Below are 12,063 nucleotides of genomic sequence, written 5' to 3' on the forward strand. Positions count from 1 at the left end.
AAGAAGTTTATGTATCTTTGATAGATTTACATATTTTAAAAATTTTTACAAAGTGCCTCAGTTGTGCCTCTCAGTTTACAGAACTCTTATACAATTAGTCTCTCATCTGTTCCTCACAGCAGCCCAATAATACAGCTGAAATTGACTTCTGCTTTTACATAAGGCTCTGAGATATTTTTGTTCAAAGTTAAAAGGCTATGTACTCACATAAATACAAGTGGAAAGCCACCTTCTGTATCTAAGACTGATAAAATGTCTATGTCTCAAATAATTTATCAAGTTGGAGAAAGGGATAAAAATTTCTCCACATCAGACTCAATGACGGATCTTAATATTCTCTGAGCTTATTCTCTACATTCAAAGAATCATTCCTTTATTATAATATACATTATTTCACTATTTCTGGATTTATTTGGTTCATTTCCTACTTATTTCTTTATATACTTCCTAACAAAGAGAAATAACTGTTTAAAATCTGAAAGTCACAGGAGAGAAGATCTCGGAAAAAGAAACCTATGGTTACTGCTGTGTATCCATGCATGCGTGTATACATGTGTGTGCTTGTGTGTATGTGTGTATTGGCAAGATGATAGACTAGCCATTTGTTTTAACACTGGCCATTTGTTATGAATTTGGGGCTCGTCTAACATAAATTAGATTCGACAATAGATTTAGAAATAATAGCCAGAGAGAGCTGAAGTGAGCTAAAATGAAAAGTAATAAAAATTGCTGAAGTTTGTTGATTTTCAAGAGGGATTGGAGGAAGAGCTAGAAGGGAGAGAGGTATTAAGAAGTTGACTAGTCTGGGTCACAAGCTGGAGCACTGCAAGGATGAACAGTCTGTAGTGGCGCAAGCAACACAAGTACATTAGGAAGATGCCTCAGAATCTGAAATTTCCCTTTTCTTTTGTCTTTTCTTCCTTCCTTCCTCCCACCCTTTCTTTCACCCACCCTTCCTTTTTTCTCTTCTTCCTTGTCTCATTCTCTTTATCTCTCTTCTTTTCCTTCTTTCTCCCTTTCATCTCTCTTTCTCTCCTCACATTACTATAATGCTTGAATACCTCTTTTCCTTCCTCTCTAAAACCCAGTAATTTCTTTTCTTTTTCTCCTTTCTTTTTTGTACCAGGGATTTAACTCAGGACCTTGTGCTTGCCAGGCAGGTGATGGTACCCCTGAGCTAATTCCATGGTCCAGGTCATTTCTATACACAAATACTCTTAGTGAAGAGTTTGTAGAAATCAATAGAAGAGCTCAATGTTCAAGTCTGGCTAAATACAATATTGGAAGGAGGTAACAATATGAATCTCATGGCGGCGTTATTCATAAATTGAATGACTTTTGCAGAAGCAGATAACCAGAGACCAAGGTGACCATCAGGACCTAGGCTCCCAGACCATTGGCAGAAAACTTGAAGACAGTATTGGATTTTTCACTGGTACAGCATAGGGTTTAACCAAAATTTATCTTCATTTTAAGGGTTAGGGTAACTCTGGCTGGCTTTTGGATTACTTTAATTTTTTTTTGTATTAAATTCTTTTATTGGTGCATTGTAGGTATACAACAAAATTACATTTCTCATTGGGAATTGTACCTTTATATAATGAATCTTGGTTCTTATTTTTTCCCCATTCCTAGCCCTCCCTTCACCCCCTCCACCCTTCCCTATTTCCAAAGACTTTATTTCCATTTTTTCCATTTCTCAGAATTTTTTCCTTTCCCTTCTTTCCTTTCCCCTGTGCCTCCCACTACCCCTACCCCTTTGGACCTTTTCTTCCTATTTTACATTATTGATTATTCATTCTAATCATTGGTACATTTTAGGTATACAATAGAATGACATTCATCATTGGAAATTTGCAACTTTACATAGTCTCTCTTGGTTCTTATTTTTCACCCTTGCCCAACCCTCCCTTCAACCCCTCCATTCCTCCCTATTTACAAAGATTTTGTTCCTATTTTTCCATTTTCTCATATTAATCCCATTCCCTTCTATCCTTTCCCCTAGCCCTCCCACTTCCTTCCCCTTTGCACCTTTTCTTCCTATTTCACATTACCAATTATACATTTAGTCCTTATTTACACTTTCAGTTTCTCACACCAGAGAAACTCTTTGGTATTTACACATGTGTGTTCTATTTATTTCACTTAAGAGTATTGCTTCAATGCGGATCCATTTAGCTATAAATGTCTCTAATTTCTCATTTTTTATGGCTGAGTAGTGCTCCATTTTATTAAAAAAAACACATTTTCTTTACCCAGTCTCCAGTTGATGGGCATTTGAGCTGTTTCCAAGTTTTAGCTATTACAAACTGTGCTGCTATGAACATGGGTGCACATATATCACTGTGGTATGATTCTTTTAATTCTTTGGGGAAGATCCTCAGCAGTGGAATAGCAGGGTCAAATGGGATTTCCAGTCCTGGTTCTTTGAGGTATCTCCATACTGATTTTCACAGTGGTTGCACCAGTCTACACTCCCACTAGCAGTGGAGCAGGGTTCCTCTTTCCCCACAGCCCCGCCAGCATTTGTTATTGGCTGATTTCATGATAGCAGCCATTCTTCCTGGAGTGAAGTGGAATCTCAGCATTGTTTTCATTTGCATCTCTCCAATGACCAGTGATGTTGAACATTTTTCATGTATTTATTTGCTATTTCTACTTCTTTGTCTGAGAAATGTCTGTTCATTTCAGATGCCCATTTTTGGATTGGGTCTTCAAATTTGGGAGGTCTGATCTTTTTAAGTTCTTTATAGATTTGAGATAGTAGACCTTTGTCTGAGGAAGAGCAGGTGAAGATTTTTTCCCACATTGTGGGTTGTCTCTTCACACTGCTGGTGGTTTCTCTTGCTGTGCAGAAGCCTTTTAATAAGAAGAGATCCCACTCATGGATTGTTTGTGCTAGTTCACAGGCAACTGAGGTTTTGTTCATAAAATCTTTTCCTACACCAATGTCTTCAAGGGTTCTACCTAACCTCTGTTCCAACTGGTTCAGAGTTTCTATTTTAATATTTAGATCTTTAATCCATTTTGATTTTAGTTTAGTGCATGGTGAGAGATATAGGTCTAGTTTTAATCTTTGGCAAGTTGAAGCCCAATTTTTCCAGCACCATTTATTAAAGAGGCTATCTTTCCTCCAGTGAGGGTGTTTGGCTCCTTTGTCAAAGATGAGATGGCTGAGTGTGTCTGGCTTTGTTTCTGCATCTTCTAATCTGTTCCACTGGTCCTCAAGTCTGTTTCTTTGCCAGTATCATGCTGTTTTTATCACAGTAGCTTTGTAGTAGAGCTGCAGGTTGGGGATTGTGATACCCCCTGCCATGTCTCTGTTACCTAGAATTGCTTTTGCAATTCTGGGTCTCTTCTTGTTCCAAATGAATTTTTGGATTGTTTTCTCAAGGTCCATGAAGTATGCTACTGGGATCTCAATTGGAATTGCATTAAATCTATATAGCAGTTTTGGAAGTATGGCCATTTTCACTATATTAATCCTTCTTACCCAGGAGCAGGGGATGTCTGTCCATTTTCTGATATCATCTTCAATCTCTCTTTTCAGAGTGCCATAGTTTTCAGAGAAGAAGTCTTTGATTTCTTTCTTTAGGTTGATTCCTAGGTATTTCAGTTTTTTGGATGCTATTGTGAAAGGAATTATTTGCCCTATTTCTCTGTCAGTGAGTCTGTCATTTGTGTAGAGGAAAGCTATTGATTTTTGTGTGTTGACCTTGTAACCAGCTACTTGACTGAATTTGGTTATTAAGTCTAGAAGATTTTGGTGGAGTTCTTGGGGTCTTCTATATAGAGTATCATGTCATCTGCAAATAATGACAATTTGACTTCTTCATTACCTATCTTTATTCCTTTTATTTCTTTCTCTTGTCTAATTGCTTTGGCTAATATTTCCAAAACTATATTGAACAAGAGTGGTGACAGTGGACATCCTTGTCTTGTTCCTGATTTTAGTGTGAAGGATTTTAGTTTTTGACCATTTAGTATGATATTGGCTGTTGGTTTTTCATAGATGGCTTCTAACAGTTTGAGGTAGAGACCATCTATTCCAATTTTTTGTAGGGTTTTTATCATAAATGCATGTTGGATTTTGTCAAATGCTTTTTCTGCATCTATGGAGATAATCATATGGTTTTTGTCCTTGGCTCTATTGATATAGTGTATTACACTGATTGATTTTCATATATTGAACCATCCCTGCATCCCTGGGATGAATCCCACTTGATCAGGGTGTATGATCTTCTTGATGATCTTCTGCATTCTGTTTGCCAGTATCTTATTAAGGATTTTTGCATCTATGTTCATTAGTGAGATTGGCCTATAGTTCTCTTTTTCAGTTGGGTCTTTCCCTGCTTTGGGGATCAAGGTGATGCTTGCTTCCAGGAATGAATTAGGGAGTACTGCTTCCCTTTCAATTTCATTGAAGAGTTTAAACAGTAGCTGCAGCAGTTCCTCTCTAAATGTCTTGTAGAATTCAGCAGTGAAACCATCAGGGCTGGGGCTTTTCTTAGGTGATAAGTTTTTAATTACCTTTTCAATTTCATTGGTTGATATTGGGTTGTTCAGAATTTTTAGGTCTTCTTCGTTCAACTTTGGTAATTCATATGTATCTAGGAATCTGTCCATTTCTTCTGTGTTGTCCATCTTATTGGCGTATAGGTTCTGGAAGTAGGTATTGATGATCCTCTGGATTTCTTCTGGGTCTGTTGTAGTTTCACCCTTTTCATTCCTAATTGCACGGATTTGGGCCTTTTCTTTCCTTTTTCTGACAAGGTTGGCTAAAGGTTTGTCAATTTTGTTGATTCTTTTGAAGAACCAACTCTTGGCTTCATTGATTTTTTGTATCATTCTCTTAGTCTCCATTGCATTGATTTCTCCTCTGATCTTTATAATTTCCTCCCTTGTATGAGCTTTGGGGTTGTCCTGTTCTTCTTTTTCTAGAAGCTTGAGGTTCAGCATCAGGCTGTTTAATTGGGCTCATTCTGTTTTCCTAATATGCATATTCACTGCTATGAATTTTCCTTGTAAGACTGCTTTCACTGTGTCCCATAGATTCTGATATGTTGTATTGTTATTGTCATTTAATTGAAGGAATTGTCTGATTTCTTCTTTAATTTCTTCTGTGACCCATTGGTTATTCCGAAGTGTGTTGTTCAATTTCCACGTGTTTATGAAATTTTTTGAGTTTCTTTTGCTATGGATCTCCAATTTCATTGCACTATGGTCTGATAATATACAGGGGATAACTTCAATTCCCTTGTACTTACTTAAACATGTTCTATGAGTGAGTATGTGGTCTATTTTTGAGAATGACCCATGTGCAGCTGAGAAGAATGTGTATTCTGATTTTGTGGGGTGGAAGACTCTGTAAACATCTGTTAAGTTCATTTGTTCAAGAGTTCGATTGAGTTCTAGTATTTCATTACTTATTTTTAGTCTAGTTGATCTATCTATCTGTGACAGTGGCGTGTTGAGGTCCCCCACTATAATTGTATTAGTGCATAGATGAGTTTTCATGTCTGTTAGTATTTGTTTTATATAGATGGGTGCACTAGTGTTTGGTGCATAGATATTTATGATTGTCATCTCTTCCTCTTGGATTCTTCCCTTTACAAGGATGTAGTGTCCTTCTTCATCTCTCTTAATCAGTGTTGGTTTGAAATCTACTTGATCTGCCAAGAGGATAGCTACTCCTGCTTTTTTTCGGGTTCCTGTCACATGCAGTATTGTTTTCCATCCTTTAACTTTCAGTCTATGAGTTTCCTTTTGAATTGTGTTTCTTGTATGCAGCATATTGTTGGATTTTGCTTCTTGACCCATTCTGCCAGTCTATTTCTTTTGATTGGTGAATTGAGACCATTAACGTTGATGGTTATAACTGAAACGTATTGACTTGTCATTGCCATGACTTTTTCTTTTTGTTGGGTTCTCCCCCTTTACATTTAATTTCTTGTCGTGCCAGATGGGTTCATTCTGCTTTGCTTCCTGGGGTTGTCATCCTCAATGTCTGTTCCTAGGCTATTGTGTAAAATTCTTTGGAGTGCTGGTTTGGTATTCCCGAAGTTCCTAAGGTGCTCTTTGTCATGAAAGTATCTTATTTCTCCATCCATTTTGAAAGATAGTTTTGCAGGGTACATTCATCTGGGTTGGAGGCTGTTTTCTTTTAGGGCTTGGAATATGTCAGTCCAAGCTCTTCTTGCCTTGATGGTTTGTATTGAGAAGTCTGCTGTGATTCTGATGGGCTTTCCTTTGTATGTGATTTGTTTCTTTTCTCTGACTGCTTGGAGAACTTTGTTCTTCTGTTGTGTTTCTGGAATCTTAACAGTTATATACCTATGTGTAGATTTTTTTTGATCAAGGCTATTTGGAGTCCTATATGCCTCACTTATCTGTATGTCAAGCTCTTTTCCCCTGCTTGGGAAGTTTTCTGCCATTATTTCTGTGAAGAGATTTTTTATGTCATCTGCACTCTCTCCTCTTTCTTCATTGACTCCAATCAGTCTTATGTTATTGTTCTTTACATCACCTAGCAGCTGCTGGATTGATTTCTCATGTTCCCTTATAATTTTGAAGCAACTTTTCTTTTCCTGGTCACTAATTGCAATCTTATCTTCTATATCTGAAATTCTGTCCTCACACTGGCTCATTCTGCTCTCTAGACTTTCAATGGAGTTTTTCATCTCCTGGAAATCTATTTGCATCTGTTTTATGGATTTCACTTGTTTCTTATGTTGGGATTCCATCATGTTCCTCAGCTCCTCTCTAGATTTATTAATCATGTCTTGCACTAAGGGCACAATTTCTCCTGTTATCTGAGAAATTATTTCTTATTTCATTTTTTCCAGATCCCCTTTTGTTGCCAGTTCAGTGGGTCCAGGTTGTTGAGTATCAGAGTGTTCTATCTCATTTCCCTTTGGGGTTGCTGTAGGTGATCTGGAAGTCTGGTTTTGAGACTTATTTATGTGTTTTCTCATTTCGACTGGGGCAGGGGGCTGTTAGTGCCTGCACGGATTACCTCCTCTGAGGTGGGTGAGGTGGGACAGGGGCTGGGAGCAGCTGACCCTAAAGCCCTTTCCTGTGGGCTGGGAGCAGCTGGAGTGATGGTGGCCGGGAAACCCCTTTCTCTGGACCAGGAGCAGTGGGATGGTGGCTCAGAAGCCCCTCCCTCTGGTCTGGGAGCAGTGGGAGGGATGGTGTCCCGGAAGCCCCTTCCTCTGGGCCAGGAGCAGTGGGACGACTGCTCAGAAGCCCCTACCTCTGGGCTGGGAACAGTGGGACTCAGTACCTTGGTCTGGTGGTCTGTTGTCCTCTGCGCCTTTGTAATGTGGAATCAGGTGGCTGCCTGTCTGCAGTGGGGTGATTCGGTGTCTTCCGCGTGACTCAGGACCTTGGTAGGGTGTGGGCAGACCTGCCTGTCTGCAGTGGGGTGATTCGGTGTCTTCCTGGTAACTCAGGAGCTCGGTAGGGCATGCACAGACCTGCCTGTCTGCAGCGGGCTGATTCTGACTTTAATTCTAGTGTATTTTATTTCCTTGCAAGAATGCTAATCAAAATGCTTAATGTTTTTGATCTCACTTTTGTAAGTGCCATTAAGACCTTATAATTTTGGAAATATAAAAATACTGTAATTATAAACACATTGAAGACAATATGCAAATATTACAGTTCAGAGGCAACACACCTAGGTCTTCACTTAGCTTCACTGATTAACACAACTAGATTTTCTATTTTTTTCGCATTTAATATTAATTTATTATCCTAATACGCAACATGCAATCTGTTGAGGAAGCTAAAATAACTTTTGGTCCCTTTTCTTAAAATTGTGCAGGAGAAACCAGTTTTAAAATCACTTTCCCCTGATTCCTGCGATCCTAAGTGAATTCAAGTTAAGTTTGCTGCTTTGGTCAATGACAATGAACACTGTAATGCAGAGAGATGGGGAGGGGGGAATGACAATATTCGTAGGAAAGAAATACTGTTTTAAAAAAATCAATCTGCAGAAAATTTAAATCATCATGAATTATTTGATTCCTTTAGAATTTCACAAAGTTAAAAAGATGAATCATGATCATGTAATCTACTTCGAAATGAGTGCTTGGTTTAAGTTTGGTATTAAAGTACAAACAAATATTTATTTCAAGCTGTTTATAAATAAAGAACAATTGGGCAGGGGATTTAGCTCAGTGGTTTTGCTGCCTGCTGCGCATGCCAGCAGGCGATCGAACTCCTAAGTTTGATCCCTGATACCCCCCCAGCCAAAAAAAAATAAGGAACAATGTTTCAATTGCCTCTAACTTTACAATCTCATGATAAAATTCAAAATTCAAGAATTAAGAGTTCTTTTTGAGGGAATTTGATCAGGAATCAAATGCAACATGATTTAAAAAAAAGGAAATCAAAGTTTAATCCATTTCTATTAAATAATTAATGGTCATGCTGACCAATAAATCACATGAATGTAGATATCACTTTATTTGAACATCACACACAATATAAATTCAAAAATTGCCACACCCTTCCATAAACCATCACTGCATATATTAGAGCTTTCCTTGACGAAGTTATTGAGCTATTATTATAGGTCAAAAGTATAGTTTTGGTTTTTTTTGTTTTATTTTACTTAGAAGTATGTTTAAGTGACTAAAGCTGGGCTCCTAAAATCGAGAATTTTGGTGCAGTAGGTGAGCTGCAGTTACTAACTTCTGCAAATCAAAAGCACAAATAAAACCAAATAAAAACACAACAACAAAACACTATCAAACTTAGACAATTCAAAAATCATTGCTAGAAAAAGTGCTCATGATGTTGAAACTGAACTAAAAGATTACTCTTTGTAAGTTTCCTTTCTGTTTCTATAACTGTGTTACTATTAAAATGTTCAAGTATTCAGACAAAATGTGCTGATTAGGTAAACAACATGGAAGGCAATGGCTACTAGAATGCCCATCTGCAAAAATAAAAAACAACCCAGAGACTTGGTGCTATTCTTCCTGTTACACAGATTTTTGTCTCTACTACGAACATGCTTCTTAAGAAATAACTAAAAAGCAATTGTGATAGTGCAAGAAAACTTTAACAAATATTGCTTTAAATTATTATTCAGAAAGATAAATATTAAGAACTAGAAAGTGTACATGACTTTACTTGAATTCAATTTTACATGTGCAGAAGTCTACTAGATGTCAATTACAAGCCTGACAGGCAAAGCTGAGCTATCTCTGTTTAGGTATACAATTAATTTACCATGGATACAATATCCCTTTTCAAAAGCATTACTAAGTAGGTCATAACTAAATTTAGAACTTCACAGAAAGGAAAATGTTACTGCTGCAATTCAATGCTCAAAATGAGATTAACACATGTGAAAACCTAATGGAATCAAATACTTAACTCGTCAACTAAATACAGTCAATCTCCAATATCACTTGTAACTTTCAGAATATATTAATTACAAAACATCACACACTGCACTTGAAGAAAGGGATATTCCATCCATACAGGTAAAATGTGATCTTTAGTTTCTTTTTACGACACTGCCACATGTAAACAAAGTCTCAAAATATTAACCAACCATTTAAAGGAAAAAGATTTTACAATGAAGCACTGGTATGAGGTAATATACAGAAGTAACTATTTGTTTAAGACTCAATTTTTTTTCTCCATTATAACTTTATTTTAAAAGGCATTGAATAGGTAATACTGCGTTTGAGTGTTTAATAAATACAAGGTGAGAAACTGATTAAAGAAATCAATTAAAATATTAAAAATTAATCCTTGCACATTAACCATCAATAAGAACTTAGAAAGCTATAAAAGGACTGATTGATAAAGAACAGATTTTAAATGTATGGTAAACATGCTAAGCATTCCTGTGTAAGGTCACTGGATCTTGAAGGCCAAAGACCTTATGCATTTAGATGTGTGGTAACAGACAGGTTTACCAAGGCTCAGTTCTGTAACCCAGATTGTCAAGTTCTCCAGAGCCATGATATGGTATGGCCATGATTGAAGTTATCTTTTTTACTGGACAACACAAGTTGTACAACACTGATCTTGCTTCTCGGTCAGGGATGAATAGTTCATTTGCCTGACGATCTCAGCAAAAATTTCATCTACCATTGATTTACTTTTTGCCGATGTCTGCATGAAAGGACAGCCCCATTCTTGAGCCAGAGCTCTGCCTTCCAAAGACATAACCTCTCTTTCTGGTTTCAGATCCACTTTGTTTCCTACTAGGATAAGTGGGACTTTTTCATATCTCTTCACTCTGACAATCTGATCTCTCATTGGCTTGATATCCTGAAAAGACTGTTGATTAACCATGCTGTAAACTAGGATGAAACCTTGGCCGTTTTTGATGTAGAGATCTCTCATAGAGGCAAACTGCTCAGTTCCTGAAGTGTCCAGAATTTCCAGCACGGAGGGGCAAGAGTCCACTTCGATCTCTTTGAGGCAGAAATCTTCAATGGTGGGGTCATATTTCTCAATGAAAGTCTCAGTGGCAAACTGCACAGTAAGGACAGATTTGCCAAACCCTCCGCTCCCTAACACCACTATCTTGTATTCCCTCATGAGTCTAACCTTCAGCAACTCCTACCAGAAGGGGCAAAAACACCCCGCTAGCTGTGCTGCGGCTAGGTGAGGTGGAAGGTGGGCGGAAATCCCAGAGCTGTGGAGGAGAGCGCAGAGAAGCCGAGGGCCCAGCCCAGGAAGAGGAAGAAGTTAAGGGCGGGGGAAGGAAAAGAGCGCAAAGTGTCGGGGTGGGTAGGAACAACTTGATTTTCATAAGGTAACAGTCTAGAATCTAAGATTATACCCACAAAAAACATTGACAGTCATGTGAACTTTAACAATTGCCTCAGAGTACATTTCTTAGTAAAAGTGGACAGAAATTTTTTTTTTTTTTTTTTACATTTTTACAAAATTTTTGGCCTAAATGTTATTTGCATTATGGCAGGATTTTTTTTTTTTTTTTAAATCTGGCTGGCTATCTCTCTGTCTACACTTATGGCAATATAGTTTGATGAGTTGGACACAAAGGTAAATATAGGTAACTGAAATGTTAGCACTGCTAGTTTACCGACAGATCTTGATTTTACACAAAGGTCAATGCTGTGCTCATCCTACATTAAGATACATTGAGGACTATCTGGAAGGCTGGAATGTAGGCTCATCAGGAGTCATTTGTATGAATGATAAGAGCCATCTTGGGAAAGAATTTTCCAAGAAAGGGAGATTGCTTCAAGAATCATGTATGTTGGTTCAGCTCAACCCCAAACATTGGCAGGGAGAGGGAGATTTTAGATTCCATGTGTAGGTCACCCTCAGACATTGTCTGCATGGGTTGGCTTGTGTTTTAGAGAGAGAGACTACCAACAAAACTGAAAATTAAATTTCTTTGAGAATCCAAGTGACAATAAAGGCCCATGAGTTTATTCTTCTGAAACTTGTAGGGAGAAATATTTGTGCCTCTTTCCTAAAGTTCCTGTCTTGGTCCATGATGGGTTTTGAGGATCGATGAAGTTTATTCCTTCTGTCTTTAGCTTGGGAAGGGCCATTGCCTATCTTCTGAAGAAAGTCTTGTGAGATAGACAAGACTCAAAAGGTGAGTCTAGATTTAGGAATAGTAGGGATAATTCTTTTGATCATTGTTATGATTTCTTGTTTTGCTTTGTCTCAGTTAATAAGCATTGTAAAGAATACACATGAGATTAAGAATCCCTGGTAGGGGAAGCTCCCTAATACCTCACTGGTCCTCATGTAGGTAGACCAGAAGTGTATCTTGGTGGCTCAAGTGCAGTGAGGAATCCTCCAGGTCAGAGCAGCACTAAGGTAGGAGGGAGATGAGCAAATCAAACTACCTGAAATGAATATCTTGGTGTGCTACACATGTACATTTTCTCGGTCTATTTCTTGCTGTTTCTTGGGAAAGTCTTTCCAGTCACTGGTCCAGGTCATGATTGGTTTCACCGTATCCTTCTCCAAGCTTTCTGTACCAAGTGAAATTTGGCAGTTAAGGTGGGCCCAGTTGTCTCAGTGGTAAGGAGAGATGTGTGCAGACCC

The 12,063-nt window shown here is 38.0% G+C and overlaps 1 protein-coding gene across 1 annotated transcript; it reads right to left on the bottom strand.

Moving 5' to 3' along the window:
* Positions 1-9,926: 9,926 nt before the first annotated feature.
* Positions 9,927-10,572, bottom strand: LOC101697817 (ras-related protein Rap-2c). Its single transcript, XM_004864271.2, has one exon. The coding sequence runs from the start codon at positions 10,570-10,572 to the stop codon at positions 10,021-10,023; it is 552 nt and encodes a 183-aa protein (XP_004864328.1). The 3' UTR covers positions 9,927-10,020.
* Positions 10,573-12,063: the final 1,491 nt, after the last annotated feature.

The sequence above is a fragment of the Heterocephalus glaber genome, unplaced genomic scaffold (genome assembly GCF_053883595.1).
Source record: "Heterocephalus glaber isolate CG9 unplaced genomic scaffold, H.glaber_assembly_v1.0 deba00001472, whole genome shotgun sequence".
Taxonomy (NCBI): Eukaryota; Metazoa; Chordata; class Mammalia; order Rodentia; family Bathyergidae; genus Heterocephalus; species Heterocephalus glaber.

Bases quoted from the DNA above. Each gene is read 5' to 3' on its own strand.
- LOC101697817 (XM_004864271.2), bottom strand. From the start codon at position 10,572: ATGAGGGAATACAAGATAGTGGTGTTAGGGAGCGGAGGGTTTGGCAAA.